The sequence below is a fragment of the Eptatretus burgeri genome, chromosome 7 (genome assembly GCF_056783735.1).
Source record: "Eptatretus burgeri isolate ZD-2024b chromosome 7, Ebu_testis_v1, whole genome shotgun sequence".
In the NCBI taxonomy this organism is placed as follows: domain Eukaryota; kingdom Metazoa; phylum Chordata; class Myxini; order Myxiniformes; family Myxinidae; genus Eptatretus; species Eptatretus burgeri.
The window spans coordinates 102,604,479-102,618,008 of NC_140967.1; the positions used below are offsets into that span (position 1 = coordinate 102,604,479).

At 43.0% G+C, this 13,530-nt stretch overlaps 1 protein-coding gene across 1 annotated transcript in view; it reads right to left on the reverse strand.

Moving 5' to 3' along the window:
- Positions 1 to 675: 675 nt before the first annotated feature.
- Positions 676 to 13,530, reverse strand: part of LOC147023955 (uncharacterized) — an 18,627-nt gene continuing 5,772 nt past the window's right edge. The window contains exons 2-4 of the mRNA XM_085890362.1: positions 11,615 to 11,871; positions 6,760 to 6,873; positions 676 to 3,415 (exon numbers count right to left, since the gene is read on the reverse strand). Of these exons, the coding sequence (XP_085746488.1) occupies positions 2,783 to 3,415; positions 6,760 to 6,873; positions 11,615 to 11,871 (1,004 nt within the window). The 3' untranslated portion in view covers positions 676 to 2,782. The remainder of the gene's footprint in view (positions 3,416 to 6,759; positions 6,874 to 11,614; positions 11,872 to 13,530) is intronic.

Sequence of the window (13,530 nt, forward strand, 5' to 3'; positions counted from 1 at the left end):
TTCCACGACCGACTCGTTCACAGCGACAGAAGCAAGTTTTCAATCTCTGACAATGTGGACGCTGATTTGGAGAATTTGTATTTCCTTCTTCGGACTTTTTTCTTCGGGAATTGTCCAACTGCACCCAGTATGGGAAATGTCTGTGTCCGCGAATCGGACTCGTCCCGGACGATGGATTCTCAAGTCAAAACGTGCAAGGGGCAACCATGGGAACATGGGTGGGGGTGAGCGGGGGTTCATGGAGAGAAGAGAAAGTGAACAAAAGGAACGAGAGCACAGAATTACATCAAAAATATTTAATTTACAGTTTTACACTTTGTGAACTGTCACCTTTCATTTGTGACTGTCACCTTTCATTTACCAATGTGAAGTTTTCATGTCAATCAATTCGGGTTATGAACAGTGATCAGTAAGTCCATGGCCTCACATAAACATGACTGTGAAAGCAAAAAAAAACCTTAATTTTTTTGGTTAATAAGTTTTTGTAATTAATTGGATGAAAGTGTATTTGTCATGATTTTGTGATAAATTTTTGGCATATCAGAGCAAAGGGATCATTGTGAAGTTCGTTATGTGTGGATGTGCAGGTAAGTTACTATTGTGGAACTCTCAATATTCAAGGCAACTCTTATTAATCAATTTCAACTCATAATTATCCAATGTCCACAAGAAAAGTACATTCAATCAGAGAATATTTATTCACGTGAAATCACAGAATGGACAGGGCATCGAATGAAAGCCAAGCAATGATCTCTGTTGAAGTTGAGTTTACATTATATATTATATATATACACACACACACACACACACACACACACACACACACACACACACACACACACACACACACACACACACACACACACACACACACGTCTGAGGGAAAGTGGGGGAGAGTTGGGGAGGACAGAGAACCAAGAGAAGGAGGGGAGTTTTGGTCATGACAACCCACAACTGACCTTGGCTGGGCAAGTTTTCACACGAGAAAGACATCTCCCAAAGTTTTTCGTACTGGTCAAAAGGTGGCTACATTGATCTTTGGAAAGGCCTGTCACCAGATGACAGGTACTACAATTTGAGATGAAACAGACAGAGAAAGGAGTGGGGATAGAGATGGAAGTAAAGCATCTGGTTACAGGTCCCAGTAAATGTTTGACTACATATATGTTCCAATAAAATGGGTTCCAGAGAAATGAATACATGTCAGCAATTGAAATACTAAAAACAGAAGCAATTGACTATAATTCGGATACATTGAATAAGCAGTGCGTCCACAATAAATCCATGTTTAAAAAGGAAGTTTTCCTCCACACCTCCCCCCCCTCCCGTGTTGCCCTCGAGGGAAACACATCACAAAATTAATGATTTTACTCAATTGGAAATACATTTCCACGCACGAGTGTGTTCATTCTTTTGGGCAGTCACTTTTTTAGCACAAATCGTAGAGCTCAGTCCATTATCACCATTCCTGTCTGACAGAGCAGGTGGCTTTCGATGCTTGTACAGCTTTGAGCCTGCTTGAGGCTCCAGTTGTCGTTGGCCTTTGGCCAATACAGTAGACGACTACCACTTTGGGCAGCACGGCTGATTCAACACATCCATGCAGGGTTCAGGAACAGAGCAGATGAGTGCAGCAGGAAGAACATTTCCCATAATCAGAACACACTCATAACATTGACTCATGGATTTCCAACTTTAAGTTCTATCTCATCAGAGTCAAAGGACTCAGCTACAGAATCAAAACAGGGAGGTGGTTGCCGGGCCACCATTACTTTTGTTGTCTTCCTTTTTAAACAAGAAACGATCAATGTTGGCAATGTGGTTGGAGCGCATTTAACAAGCACAATAATAATGACAATTCAAAGAAATCCCACAAAAATCCAACCGAACAGAGTAGCTCCCCATCCTCCGAAAATTCCTTCGAGCCATGAATATAGCCAGTCTTGAGTGAAATAATTGTGGACCTTAGCTCCCTCATCCTTCATCTTATCTGCTATACCAGCAATGTTTTCTGAATTATCTGGGATATATGTACAGCATTCACAACCAATTACCGCACAGGTTCCACCCTGTGCGGCCAGGATCAAAATCCAAAGCAACTTGGTTCTGCATTGCAACAGCATGCAGGGCGACTACCTCGGAATTAATAACCACCATACCCAAGGCAGTTTTATTTGCAAGTGACTCAAGCAAGGCGGCTAACTCTGCCAGTCCCACAGATGTTTGGCCCACCCCATAATGAGGTATTCTGATCATAAAGAACAATTCGGTGGATGTAAAACTCCGTTTACTTCGATTTGAGTATTCAAATGGTGAATTGTTAAGCTGGTGCATGTGTGGTATAATAAATGACAAGTAACAGGATCCGGTCCAGTTAACTGGAAGCCATGGATTGGCTCGATTTCTGCACACAAAATAGGTGTAGGTGTTTTTTAAGGCCACTTGTGGCCCTATCATGTGATTTTCATCGACAATGTTACTGCATTCAGATTTAGCAAACATTCTTTCTCCCCATGCTTCTTGCACTTGGCATAGATTTGTTTTTTTTCCTCATTTGTTCTACCACAAAATATGGAGGTATCTTATTGAAGTTGAAAGTCGGCTTAAACCAGCCACTGAAATTCCGTTGCTGTAGGCATTACTCATCCGCATCGGTTACCACCTGGTCTAACCTGTCCGTTTCCCAATCCTTATTGTGGTGGTCAGTGTTATTATCCCCTTCTCTCCATTCCTTCCATTTAATCCAGTATGCAGAACACTCACTCAGATTAAATGGTAGTGCTCACAAAGGTATTCCACGAACCGCTGAGTGAGGTATTCGAGTGCAGGCCCACAAACTAGTTCTATTAAAAGCCTTAGCATGGTTAAGAGAAAAAGCCAGATAAGTATTTATCCCATATAGTCCGTCTGGGTGCAAATGCGCCCCAATACTCCTCTGCAAATTTGTTCTATTTGAAGCCTTATCTAATCCTACTCCACTTGTCACACCTCGTCGGTTTCTATGTGCAATGCGATTAGCTTGGTGGTTTGTGTGACAAGCGTTTGGCTGAGGAATATATAAATAATTTCCATCATAAGTACTTATGAACAACCATGTTGGCCATATCAACATTATACAAGCCAAAGTCAATAATACACATACACATATAACAAGAGAGACTATTAGAGCAACCCTGTGGTAGCGTTCCACTCGGGGTTTCTTCGGGTGGTGCGCCAGCTTGCAATGTGAGGCGTGAATCCATGCCGCTTTTCCTTTACACTTCACGGCTGTGTGGGTCGTCAGCAAACTCAATAATGGCCCGCACCACCATGCTTGCAGAGAGTTATTTCTCTTATAAATCCTCACATAGACCAAGTCTCCAGGTTTGAAGTTGTGGTAGTCAGTGGTGGCTGGTTCAGGCAAGGCTTGCTTCACCTGCGCATAAAAGGCCCTCACAGCACAATTCAAGGCAATACAGAAAGCCAGCAATGTTTCGTCCATTTGTTGCACATTTATTTCTCTTACAGAAAATGGAGGTGAATGCGGTAGACTCATGGGTCTTCCCATGAGATTCTCATGCGGAGATGAGCCAGTTTTCCAATTCGCGGTAGATGTCATCGTCATGAGAACAATCGGCAGTGTATCTGGCCATTTTAACCCAGTCTGTTCACAAATCTTGGCCAGTTTGTTCTTCAGAAATCCATTGTCTCTCCACTGTACCAGCTGACCGTGGATGGTGAGGGCAGTGGAGGTGTTGTTTGATTTGTAAAGCCTTGCATAACTCCTTCACCACTTCGGCTGGAAAATGAGGTCCTTGATCGCGAGAGATATTACAGGGTATCCCAAATCTCCAGACAAAATCCTTCATCAGAAGTTTAACTACAGTAATTGCATCTGCTTTTCTGCAAGGGTACGCTTCGACCCATTTGGGAAATAAATCTGCCGCTACTAAAACAAACTCATCCACAACACGTTGAAATTTGGATAAAATCAATTTGGATATGGACGAACGGCCCGGAGGGTGCCGGGTGGCCGCCTCGGGCCATTTGGGCCCCCCTTACCGGATTGTGTTCTTGGCAAACGTGGCAGGTCCTACAATATTGTTCTGCAATTGGACTAAAGCCCGGGGAAAACCATTGCTTCCCAAAAGAGGCGCACATCCCCCTTTGTTGGTATGCCCGGCCCCATGCGCAAAGCGGGCAAGCCAGGGTAGCAGACAGAGCCTTTGGTGCCACCACCAGGCAATCGGATGCTCTCCATAGATTAGACTAATCATCAAATTCACATCCATATATTATCCACAAATTTCTCTCTGCTGCACTAACAGCAGTTTGTAAAGTGTTGACATCGTCAAGAGATGGGGTTGCCACTGGTGTTAATGCACATTGTGATACCAGTGGGGCATCTGGAATGATGGCAGCGGCCTTGGCAGCTACATCTGCCCTGGCATTTCCCCGTGAGACATCATCAGACGCAACAGTGTGGGCGTCACATTTAACCAATGCAATTTAGTAAGGCAAGAGTATTGCCTGCAATAGGTTCGCAATCAATGTACCATTCTTCACCGGCGCACCAGAGGATGTCAGAAAATCCCCGCGCTGTGTGCAGCGCCAAAGGCAGAGCCGGAATCGTTGTAAATTGTCAAAATTTGGCCTTCTACGAAGTAGCATGCATGAATTAGAGCGAACAGCTCCGCTTGCTGAGCGGAGCAGTTCGCAGCCAATCTTCCCTTTTCGATTACTTTGTGATCGGAGCAAACTGCAAAACCCGTCAATGGAGATCCATCTGGTGCCCGCGACGACGAACCATCGACATATAGAATCAACTCAGAATTTTGGATTGCTGTGTCTCTCATATCAGGACGTGGCAAACACGTGCGTGCGATCACCTCCTCACAATCAAGATAAGAGGATCTCCATCCAGTTCTACCAGCAGTAAATTAGCGGGATTCAATGGCGGGCACCTCTAAATCGTGATGTTCGTTGGAGCAGTGAGTGATAGTTCCTATGTCGTTGCTCGAGAGGCCGACAAGTATTGTGTCTGTTTTTAACAGCACGGCTGTGACGGCATGCAGCACCATGAGGATCAAAGTTTGTCCCGCGACAATTGATTCTGTTGCCTGCACTGCGAGCGAAGCGGCTGCCACTGCTCTTAAACAGGATGGGAATCCTTGCGCCACCGGGTCCAATATGGTCCTGTAATATGCGACGGGCCATAACTTGCTTCCGTGTTTCTGGGCCAGCACACATTGTGCGAAGCCTCGAGTCTCGTTTGAGTATAAATAGAAAGGTTTTTCATTGTCCGGCAGACCCAAAGCGGGAGCAGAGGACAGAGCTTGTTTCAGTGTCACAAAAGCCTTGTCTGCTTCTCGCGTCCAATTCAGCAGATTGGGTGCGCTTGCAGAGCCAATTTCCAGCAGGGGGCGCACGAAGAACGCATAATCAAGAAACCGCTGCCAGCAGTATCATGTCGTCCCGAGGAAAAATCTCATCTGATTCGTGGTAGTTGGCTTGGGCAGTTTCAATATTACAGATATACGTTCTGGAGACACGTCGGGTATCCTCCTTCAAAATGTGTCCCAGATATTTTCCCTACTCTTGGCAAAACTGCAATTTGGCTTTAGATGCTTTGTGTCCTTTCTCCACGAGGGCCGTTAGTAATGTCAGAGTGTCCTGTTCGCATGCTTCCTTCAACGTCGAGCAGATGAGAAAATCATTTACATACTGGACCAACGTGGATTTATTCGGGAAAACTATGTCATCTCGGTCGTCTCAATGCTTGAGAGAACAGTGTACGGCTTTCAGTGTACCCTTGCGGGAGCACCGTCCACGTATATTGCCTACCTCGATACGTGAACACAAAATAAATTGCAATTTGGGGTCGATTGGGACACTAAAGAAAGCGGAACAGAGGTTGACCACCGTATAATGGGTGGAATTAACTGGAATGCGAGACAAGATCGTGACTGGATTGGGAACGACAGGGTAAGCCGGGATGACGTAGTCGTTTACCGCTCTCAGGTCCTGCACGAACCGCCACGTTAATTTTCCTGGTTTCCGCACTGGTAGAATCGGCGTATTACATTGACTGACTGACTGGGAATAATTGTTCCTTGCTTTAACAGCGCTTCCACTATGGGAGCAATTCCGGCTTCCGCTTCTGGATGCAATCCGTATTGCGGTTTGCGGGGCAGCCTCTTTGATGTATGGATATTGATCTTTCCTGGCTGCATGCTTTTAATTCAACCCATGTCATGAGTGTGGGCTGTCCAAAAACAAGCTGGGATCTGTTCTAGGAATCCGGGTAATTTCTCTGACCCCGGTGTTTCTGCAAGGTCAACCATCTCAAACACAGCTTTTACTGTTTCATTGCAGCCTTACCAGCAATATCCGCCGGTCCCCATTTTATTTTCCAGAACTTGCCAAGGCAGAGTCCCTCGACCTGGCTAGATCTTACCAAAGTCGCTCCCGGTACCATTTTTAAGTAGGTTACCATGGACCCAACGTCCTTTGCTTGGAAACCTCACGCTTCCGCGAAGGTAACATGTAGTGTAACACTGGAAGGTTGATTCTACAGTTTGAATTGCTCCTGTGTCAGACGCACCTCCAGGCCAATTCCTTGCTTCACAATCCACATTGTTCCCAGTGTAGGTCAAAGCTTTGGTGCAATTTTAAAATTGTTTCTATCGCAGAGTCGTTATCCCTTCCTTTTGTGTCGCAATCTGCAATGCAATGTAACTGAGTCTGTCCCATGTCCATGTCCATGTGATGTTGACTTACCCAGTCGCACACCTCCAGCACGCTCCTCTCCAAATCAGACACACACAACTGAAAACGGTTAGATGCTTCACCATCCGTCACAGTCCACCGGTATGCAAGATTCTCTGTATTTTCCTGTAATAAAGTCAAGACAGTTACATGCGATTCATTGGGCATATGTAAGTACACACCAAAGGGAGTATACTTCACTGTACAATTTAGCTTTCATCGTAAGTCTCTCCCCAACAGATTAATTAGCGTATCGGCAGCCATCAAAAATGCTTCCTCTGCAGATAGAGGTTCAACTTCGACTCGTAGTTGTTCAGACAGTGGAATCGCCAAATCAACGCCTGACACTCCTACAACATTTACTTGCTCCCACGACAAAGGAGAATTCGGAAGGTCACTTTGTCTGATCGCTGATTTAGTCGCTCCCGTGTCCCCAAGAAAAGGAATCTCTCGGCCTTCAATATTGTCAGGCAGTTTCGGTTCGTCACGTGGTTTCGAAGTCAGCAATGGTAATTCTGATGACGTTTCTTCCATTCTCTGTCATTGTGTAAACAGGTCGGGAGGGATGGGAACGAGGCAGCTGCCCCGGCTGGTGTCTCTCATCTGTCCTGCCGATGAGGATTTACATCCCGACGCTGGTTCTGTGGCTGCGGCGGCCGAGTCTCCCAGTCGGTCTATTCGTGCCATAAGCTGGTCCATTTAGGATGTTCGGGTACTCCCTCACCCAGTGATCTGTCTGGCCGCACGCACGACAGATCTCTTTGCGCATGTCTCGGCGCCCACGGCTCGGCCCAATTTAGTGTGAATTTTCATGCACGTCTCCCTGTCAGGCCCATTCCTCGCCCATTCATCTGCGCCGGCATCAGTTTTGCTGTGGTTTCCGTGCTGCATTGTTCGATCAGTGAACTACAATGAGTTATATATGGCAGCATATCCTTTACGTCTTTAGTTTTTCATCCGATACATACTTGCTTGACTTTGGTTTGTAATTTGGCCACCAATCCGAAAAATAAACGCATGAGCAAACGGAACCCCCTCATTGTCCGCTAATCCAGAGTGATGCCGATACACACTTCGTAAACGTTCTGGAGTCCAGATCAGTGTTTCTCAACCGGGGTTTCCCGGAACCCTAGGGTTCCGCAAGAGGTCGTGAGGGGTTCCGTGAGAAACAGTAATAAATAGGCTAATGTATTTTTGAGAAGTTTTTGCTCGATTTAACATTCGTAATTTTACTATACACGTGCGGCATATTGTTGGAAACTCCTTGGTTATTATAATGGAGGCTTCAACCTCTTACATTATTTTCAATTATAACAACCATCGGGAATGTATTTAACGATGTCTATATGTATGTCGCCAGTGTGAAACCGCCCTCACTGGTTAGTGGATATCCTGTACGCGGCGGATTCGTATCATTGAGTGACTGAATCAAGTACGGGACGCGTGCACGGTGTCCATCTATCTTCTCTGTGCTTCCCAGCGTGAAGTCTCTCTCTCTCAAGGTTAGTTCTTCTGTTTACCTTTATTGCTTCAGCTTTATTTGTTTAAGTTTTGTTTATCAAGTTACATGAAGTGTGTTTTTTAATTGTCAAACGGACTCGGGTTGACAAACACTTTCAAAAATGACGTTTTTTAATTGACCAAGCAGCACAACCCAATTACAAAGCAAGCAGATTGGCGCAATTCAATCAGATTTTTTAGTGGTTTGAAACGTGTTCAAACAGTGAATCGCGGAAACTTGCGAGAAACAACCTCGTGACGTCATCAATGTAAACAAAACAAGAGTAATAGGAGGTACGACGCAGCTGCGATAGCGCATAAGTCGAATATTTTTTTGTTATTCCAATTTGAATCTGTTGTTCGTTATTTTTAAATTGTAAATATTTGTCACATGGTTTGATTTAATGCCATGAATTAATTACGATAAGTGAAACAGCTGCTGTTGTCGACTTCCTTTTTCTTCTTCGTTCGGGAGTAAGGATTGTTTTTATTTACATCTGAGATTTGTTTGAAATTACCGTTTTATACCGGCAACGCTGCGATTTGCAAACAATTGGATTGAAGCGGAAAACACTTTTGACAAATAGAAAATGCACCTTTACTTATTGTTTTTCTTTATTTTGCAGAAATATCTGACAGCCCAATGTTTTGATTTTTGAAGAGGAAACATCCAGACAATTCTGATGAAGAATTGCAATCCATGTGAAACGCTCATCCACACCCATTGGTTGGACAGCTGGCCTCCTGACTCCCCCCACAAATGCAACCTGAGAAATTATACGGCCATCATTTTGGTGATATGCGACGCCAAAGACCGTCACAGCTGTCAAATTCACAATCGTTATGCCCTCCCTACAAGTTTTGCCTTCAGTGTCAAACGACGAAAGTGACCGTGAAAAGGAACAGCAGAAATAGTGAGTGCAAGGGGGGGAGGGAGGGACACCAACAGCAGATTTTAAAGCCGAGATAGAGGCAGACCTGGACAAACAATGGGTGTGGGGAGGAATTGGGGGAAGCAGAGGAAGAGTCTCGGCTATGATGAAAAGACGTCTGTGTTGGGTGAAAATTAAAAATGCATCTTCTTTGCTCAATCGGCCTTGAATGAGCAAAAATAATGATTTTTTTTTCTGCTAATCATCCTCCCAATCACTGACAGGCCAATGCTGCAGGAGAAGCTCAGGGTTCTGTGTGAAACAGGCTTCAGTGGACATGAGATTTTGACTTCTTTCCAGTGTGCGGTGAGTGGATAATCATTAATGAAATTATCATGCAAGATAATGCATCTTGGGTGAAACAGGCTTCAGTGGACATGAGATTTTGACTTCTTTCCAGTGTGTGGTGAGTGGATTATCATGAATGAAATTATCATGCAAGATAATACATCTGTTGCCTGTTGAATAAAGTTGGAAAGGAACTTACTTCTGACGTGACAGCCAACATGGTAGATATTATATTCTGATCTATAACATACATGTTCATTTCCACTTGAGATTTTCATCAAGATCCATCACACAGATTTTCTTGTCGATAACTTACCAATTATTTTTGTTCCTCAACAAATGGATGAATATTTCCACCATTTGGAGTGGATTGTGAAAGAAGGAAAGTTGTCGGCTCACATTCTCTTCACATTGTGACGATTTATATTTCACCGCAAGGTAAATGCCTCACTCTACCTTTTCGAACCACAATAACCGGCCAGACATCTGGAGACAGTAGACAGTGTATCCGTGTCAACCCACGTCTGACATGTCATTCCTTAAACAGCGCAACTGGGTTCCATTAAGAAAGTGAAGATCCCTGATCACCAGACGATAAACAAGGGACCTGAATATGTTGATCAGCACGGTGGAAGACCGACCTGATTGTCGGTCGTGTCTTCTTCGTCCTCGATGGGCAGCGCCGTGGGCACGAAAGCTGGAACAGGGCGAGGCCACATATCCGACTGCACCCGTCGTCCTCCAACTCCACAGGGGCAGCTCGCCGTTTTCTTTTCCCTTTACCTTCGAGCCTCACGGGCATCTGCATCATTACCTGGACCAGATGATCTTTTAGGTTTAACAATCGTATCTTTTCGGTTCGATCTCTGCATTCTTGCGCATATATATATATATATATATATATATATATATATATATATATATATATATATATATATATATATATATATATATATATATAGATATAGTCATCCCTCGCCATATCGTGGCCTCGCTGTATCGCGGATTTTTAACTCTTCCATATCTAATTTTAGATCGCGGATTTTTCGCTATATCACGGGATTTTGCGGTAAAAATGTATTTTTACATATTTATTATTTTAATTATTTTTATGGTAAAATAAGCATTTTCTTGCCTAAAAAATTAAAAAACATTAAAAAAAAATTAAAACATATTACAAGAAATAAAATGCTGTACATCATGGACAGTTGAAGAGTAGACAGAGTCGTGCAAATGGAAAACGCAGATGCGGCCGCTTCCACTTGCGCTAGTTTACCCACGTGAGATCGTACACGGCACGCTATTGGCTGATGGATGGGAGGTGACCAACCAGAGCATGGTGTTCTTTATCCTGGGTTCTGATTGGCTCAGCGACCGTAGCATCATTCTCTGCATCTCCCGCACATAGCATGCATTCGGCTCTCGACTTGTCCATTTCACATCGACGTGTGATCGCTACTCGTGTTATTCTGCGGTGTTGTGTTTGTGTGAATTATCCATGAAAGTTTTTAATTTATTTCAACCCCTACAATGCCGCCCAAACGTTCTGCACCTTCTAAGGTATCTGGCACTGAACTTAAACGGCAGAGGAAGATGCTAACCATCGTAGAAAAAGTGCAACTTCTTGACATGTGAAAGCAAGGGAGAAGCTTCGCTGCTGTCAGCCGCCATGACGGCATCAATGAATCTGCTTTGGAGGAGAGGAAGTGTGTATAAGAGTATGGGAAAGGTAAATGAGTGTGGGAAAGGTTAATAAGAGTGTGGGAAAGGTTAATAAGAGTGTGGGGAGGGTTATAAAGCTTTAAAATATATAAATAATAAAATAAACAGATGGACGCAACTTCGCGGATTTTCACTTATCGTGGGGGGGTTTGGAACGCAACCCCCGCAATAAATTGGGGATTAGTCTGTGTATGTATATATATATATATATATATATATATATATATATATATATATATATATATATATATATTTATATATATATATATATATATATATATATATATATATATATATATATATATATATATATATATATATATATATATATATATATATACACATCTGAGGCAAAGTGGGGAAGAGTTGGGGAGGAGAGAGAACAAAGAGAAGGGGAGTTTTGGTCATGACGCTGGACAACTGACCTTGGCTGGGCAAGTTTTCACATGAGAAAGACATCTCCCAAAGTTTATCGAACTGGTCAAAAGGTGGCGACATCGATCTTGGAAAGGCCTTTCACCAGATGACAGGTACTTCAATTTGATACGAAACAGAGACAGAGAAAGGAGTGGGGGATAGATGGAAGTAAAGCATCCGGTTACAGGTTCCAGTAACTGTTTGACTATATAGGTTCCAATAAAATGGATTACAGAGAAATGAATACATGTCAGCAATTGTGACACTAATTAAGCAGAAGCAATTGAAGATAATTTGAAACATTCAATAAGCAGTGCATACAAAATAAATCCACAATAAATCCATGTTTAAAAAGGAAGTTTTCCTCCCCATTACCCTCTGTGTATGTGCAGGTAAGTTGCCCTCTGTAGATGTGCAGGTAAGTTGCCCTCTGGAGATGTGCAGGTAAGTTACCCTCTGTAGATGTGCAGGTAAGTTACCCAATGGAGCTGTGCAGGCAAGTTACCTTCTGGAGATGTGCAGGCAAGTTACCCTCAGGAGATGTGCAGGCAAGTTACCCTCTGTGGATGTGCAGGTAATTTTCCCTGTTTGGGTGTGCAGGAAAGTTACCCTCTGTGGGTGTGCAGGAAAGTTACCCTCTATGGATGTGCAGGAAAGTTACCCTCTGTGGATGTGCAGGAAAGTTACCATCTGTGGATGTGCAGGAAAGTTACCATCTGTGGATGTGCAGGTAAGTTACCCTCTGTAGAAGTGCAGGTAGGTTACCCTCTGTAGATGTTCAGATTAATCATGCAGATTGTAGACCACACATTGCTTCATCATCAATTCTTGGTGAAGGCCTCCACTGCTCATCACACACTCAAGTCAATCATCACGTGTTTGGGAGCATATCATCACAGTTCATCCGTAAAGTGTCATTGTCCTCATTTTGCAGTTCAATTGATGAACTAACAAACGTCATGAATTGTTGTTTTTTTGAATATCTCGGTGAAGGATAGGATAAAGGGTAGAGAACAGGGGCCTTTTTGTAGTGTCGGGCAGAATCCAAAGATGGGATCCCATTTTTTGAAAGGACCACAAAGAGGCTTAGACAGGACAGAAAATCTGAAAAGACACCTGATAAGAAGGGTTGAGGCATTTCTTGTTAAAAGTTGGTAACAAGTGTTTTTAACCTAATTCAAGTATGCTGAATTCAAAAATGCTTGTTCCCAAGCTCAATTTTGACTCTTTGTTGTTCAAATTTACATTTTAATGTTGGTACCAAAATTGCCTCGTCAGCCCGATAATGTATTTTCTTTATCATATTCCAGCATGATCATCCTGCAATTTTTTTCACTTCACAAATTACCTGCCGTTAAAATTGTTGTTTGGGTTGTTATTTCTAACATTGTATCAGAACAATCAGCAACATTGTGATATGTTGATATGTTCCAAAATGCGAAGATAGCATTTGATTTGTTAGTGTTAGGGTTCGGGTGAGGGTGAGCTGCAAAATCTCTCCAGTGGTTTTAACTGGATCAGTGAACGTCAGGATGTATTAGATATGGCTCTGTTTATCAGCTGGTGCTTGTTAAAGATTCATTGGGATTTTCTCAAAGTGCAGACATGTGTTGGACCAATGAACTAGCCTTTTTAGAAATAGCTTGTGAATTGTTATTTGCTGTTGAAGAGTTGTTACCTTTTTTTAATCAGAAGGTAACATATTTGTTACTTGTTTATTATATTTTATAAAGTATTTTATTTTAGATTTGGAGATTTTCAGATTTTGGAAGAATGCAGCACCATGAACATCAACATGCTTTAGTTAAGTTTCAAATGAACTGATCTGTTTTGCATGGAACAATAGGTAATGAAATTTGTATTGATATTCTGAAGTTTGGAGAATTGACTGCTGCCAATGGTTGATGTGATGATGTCAAGTTCC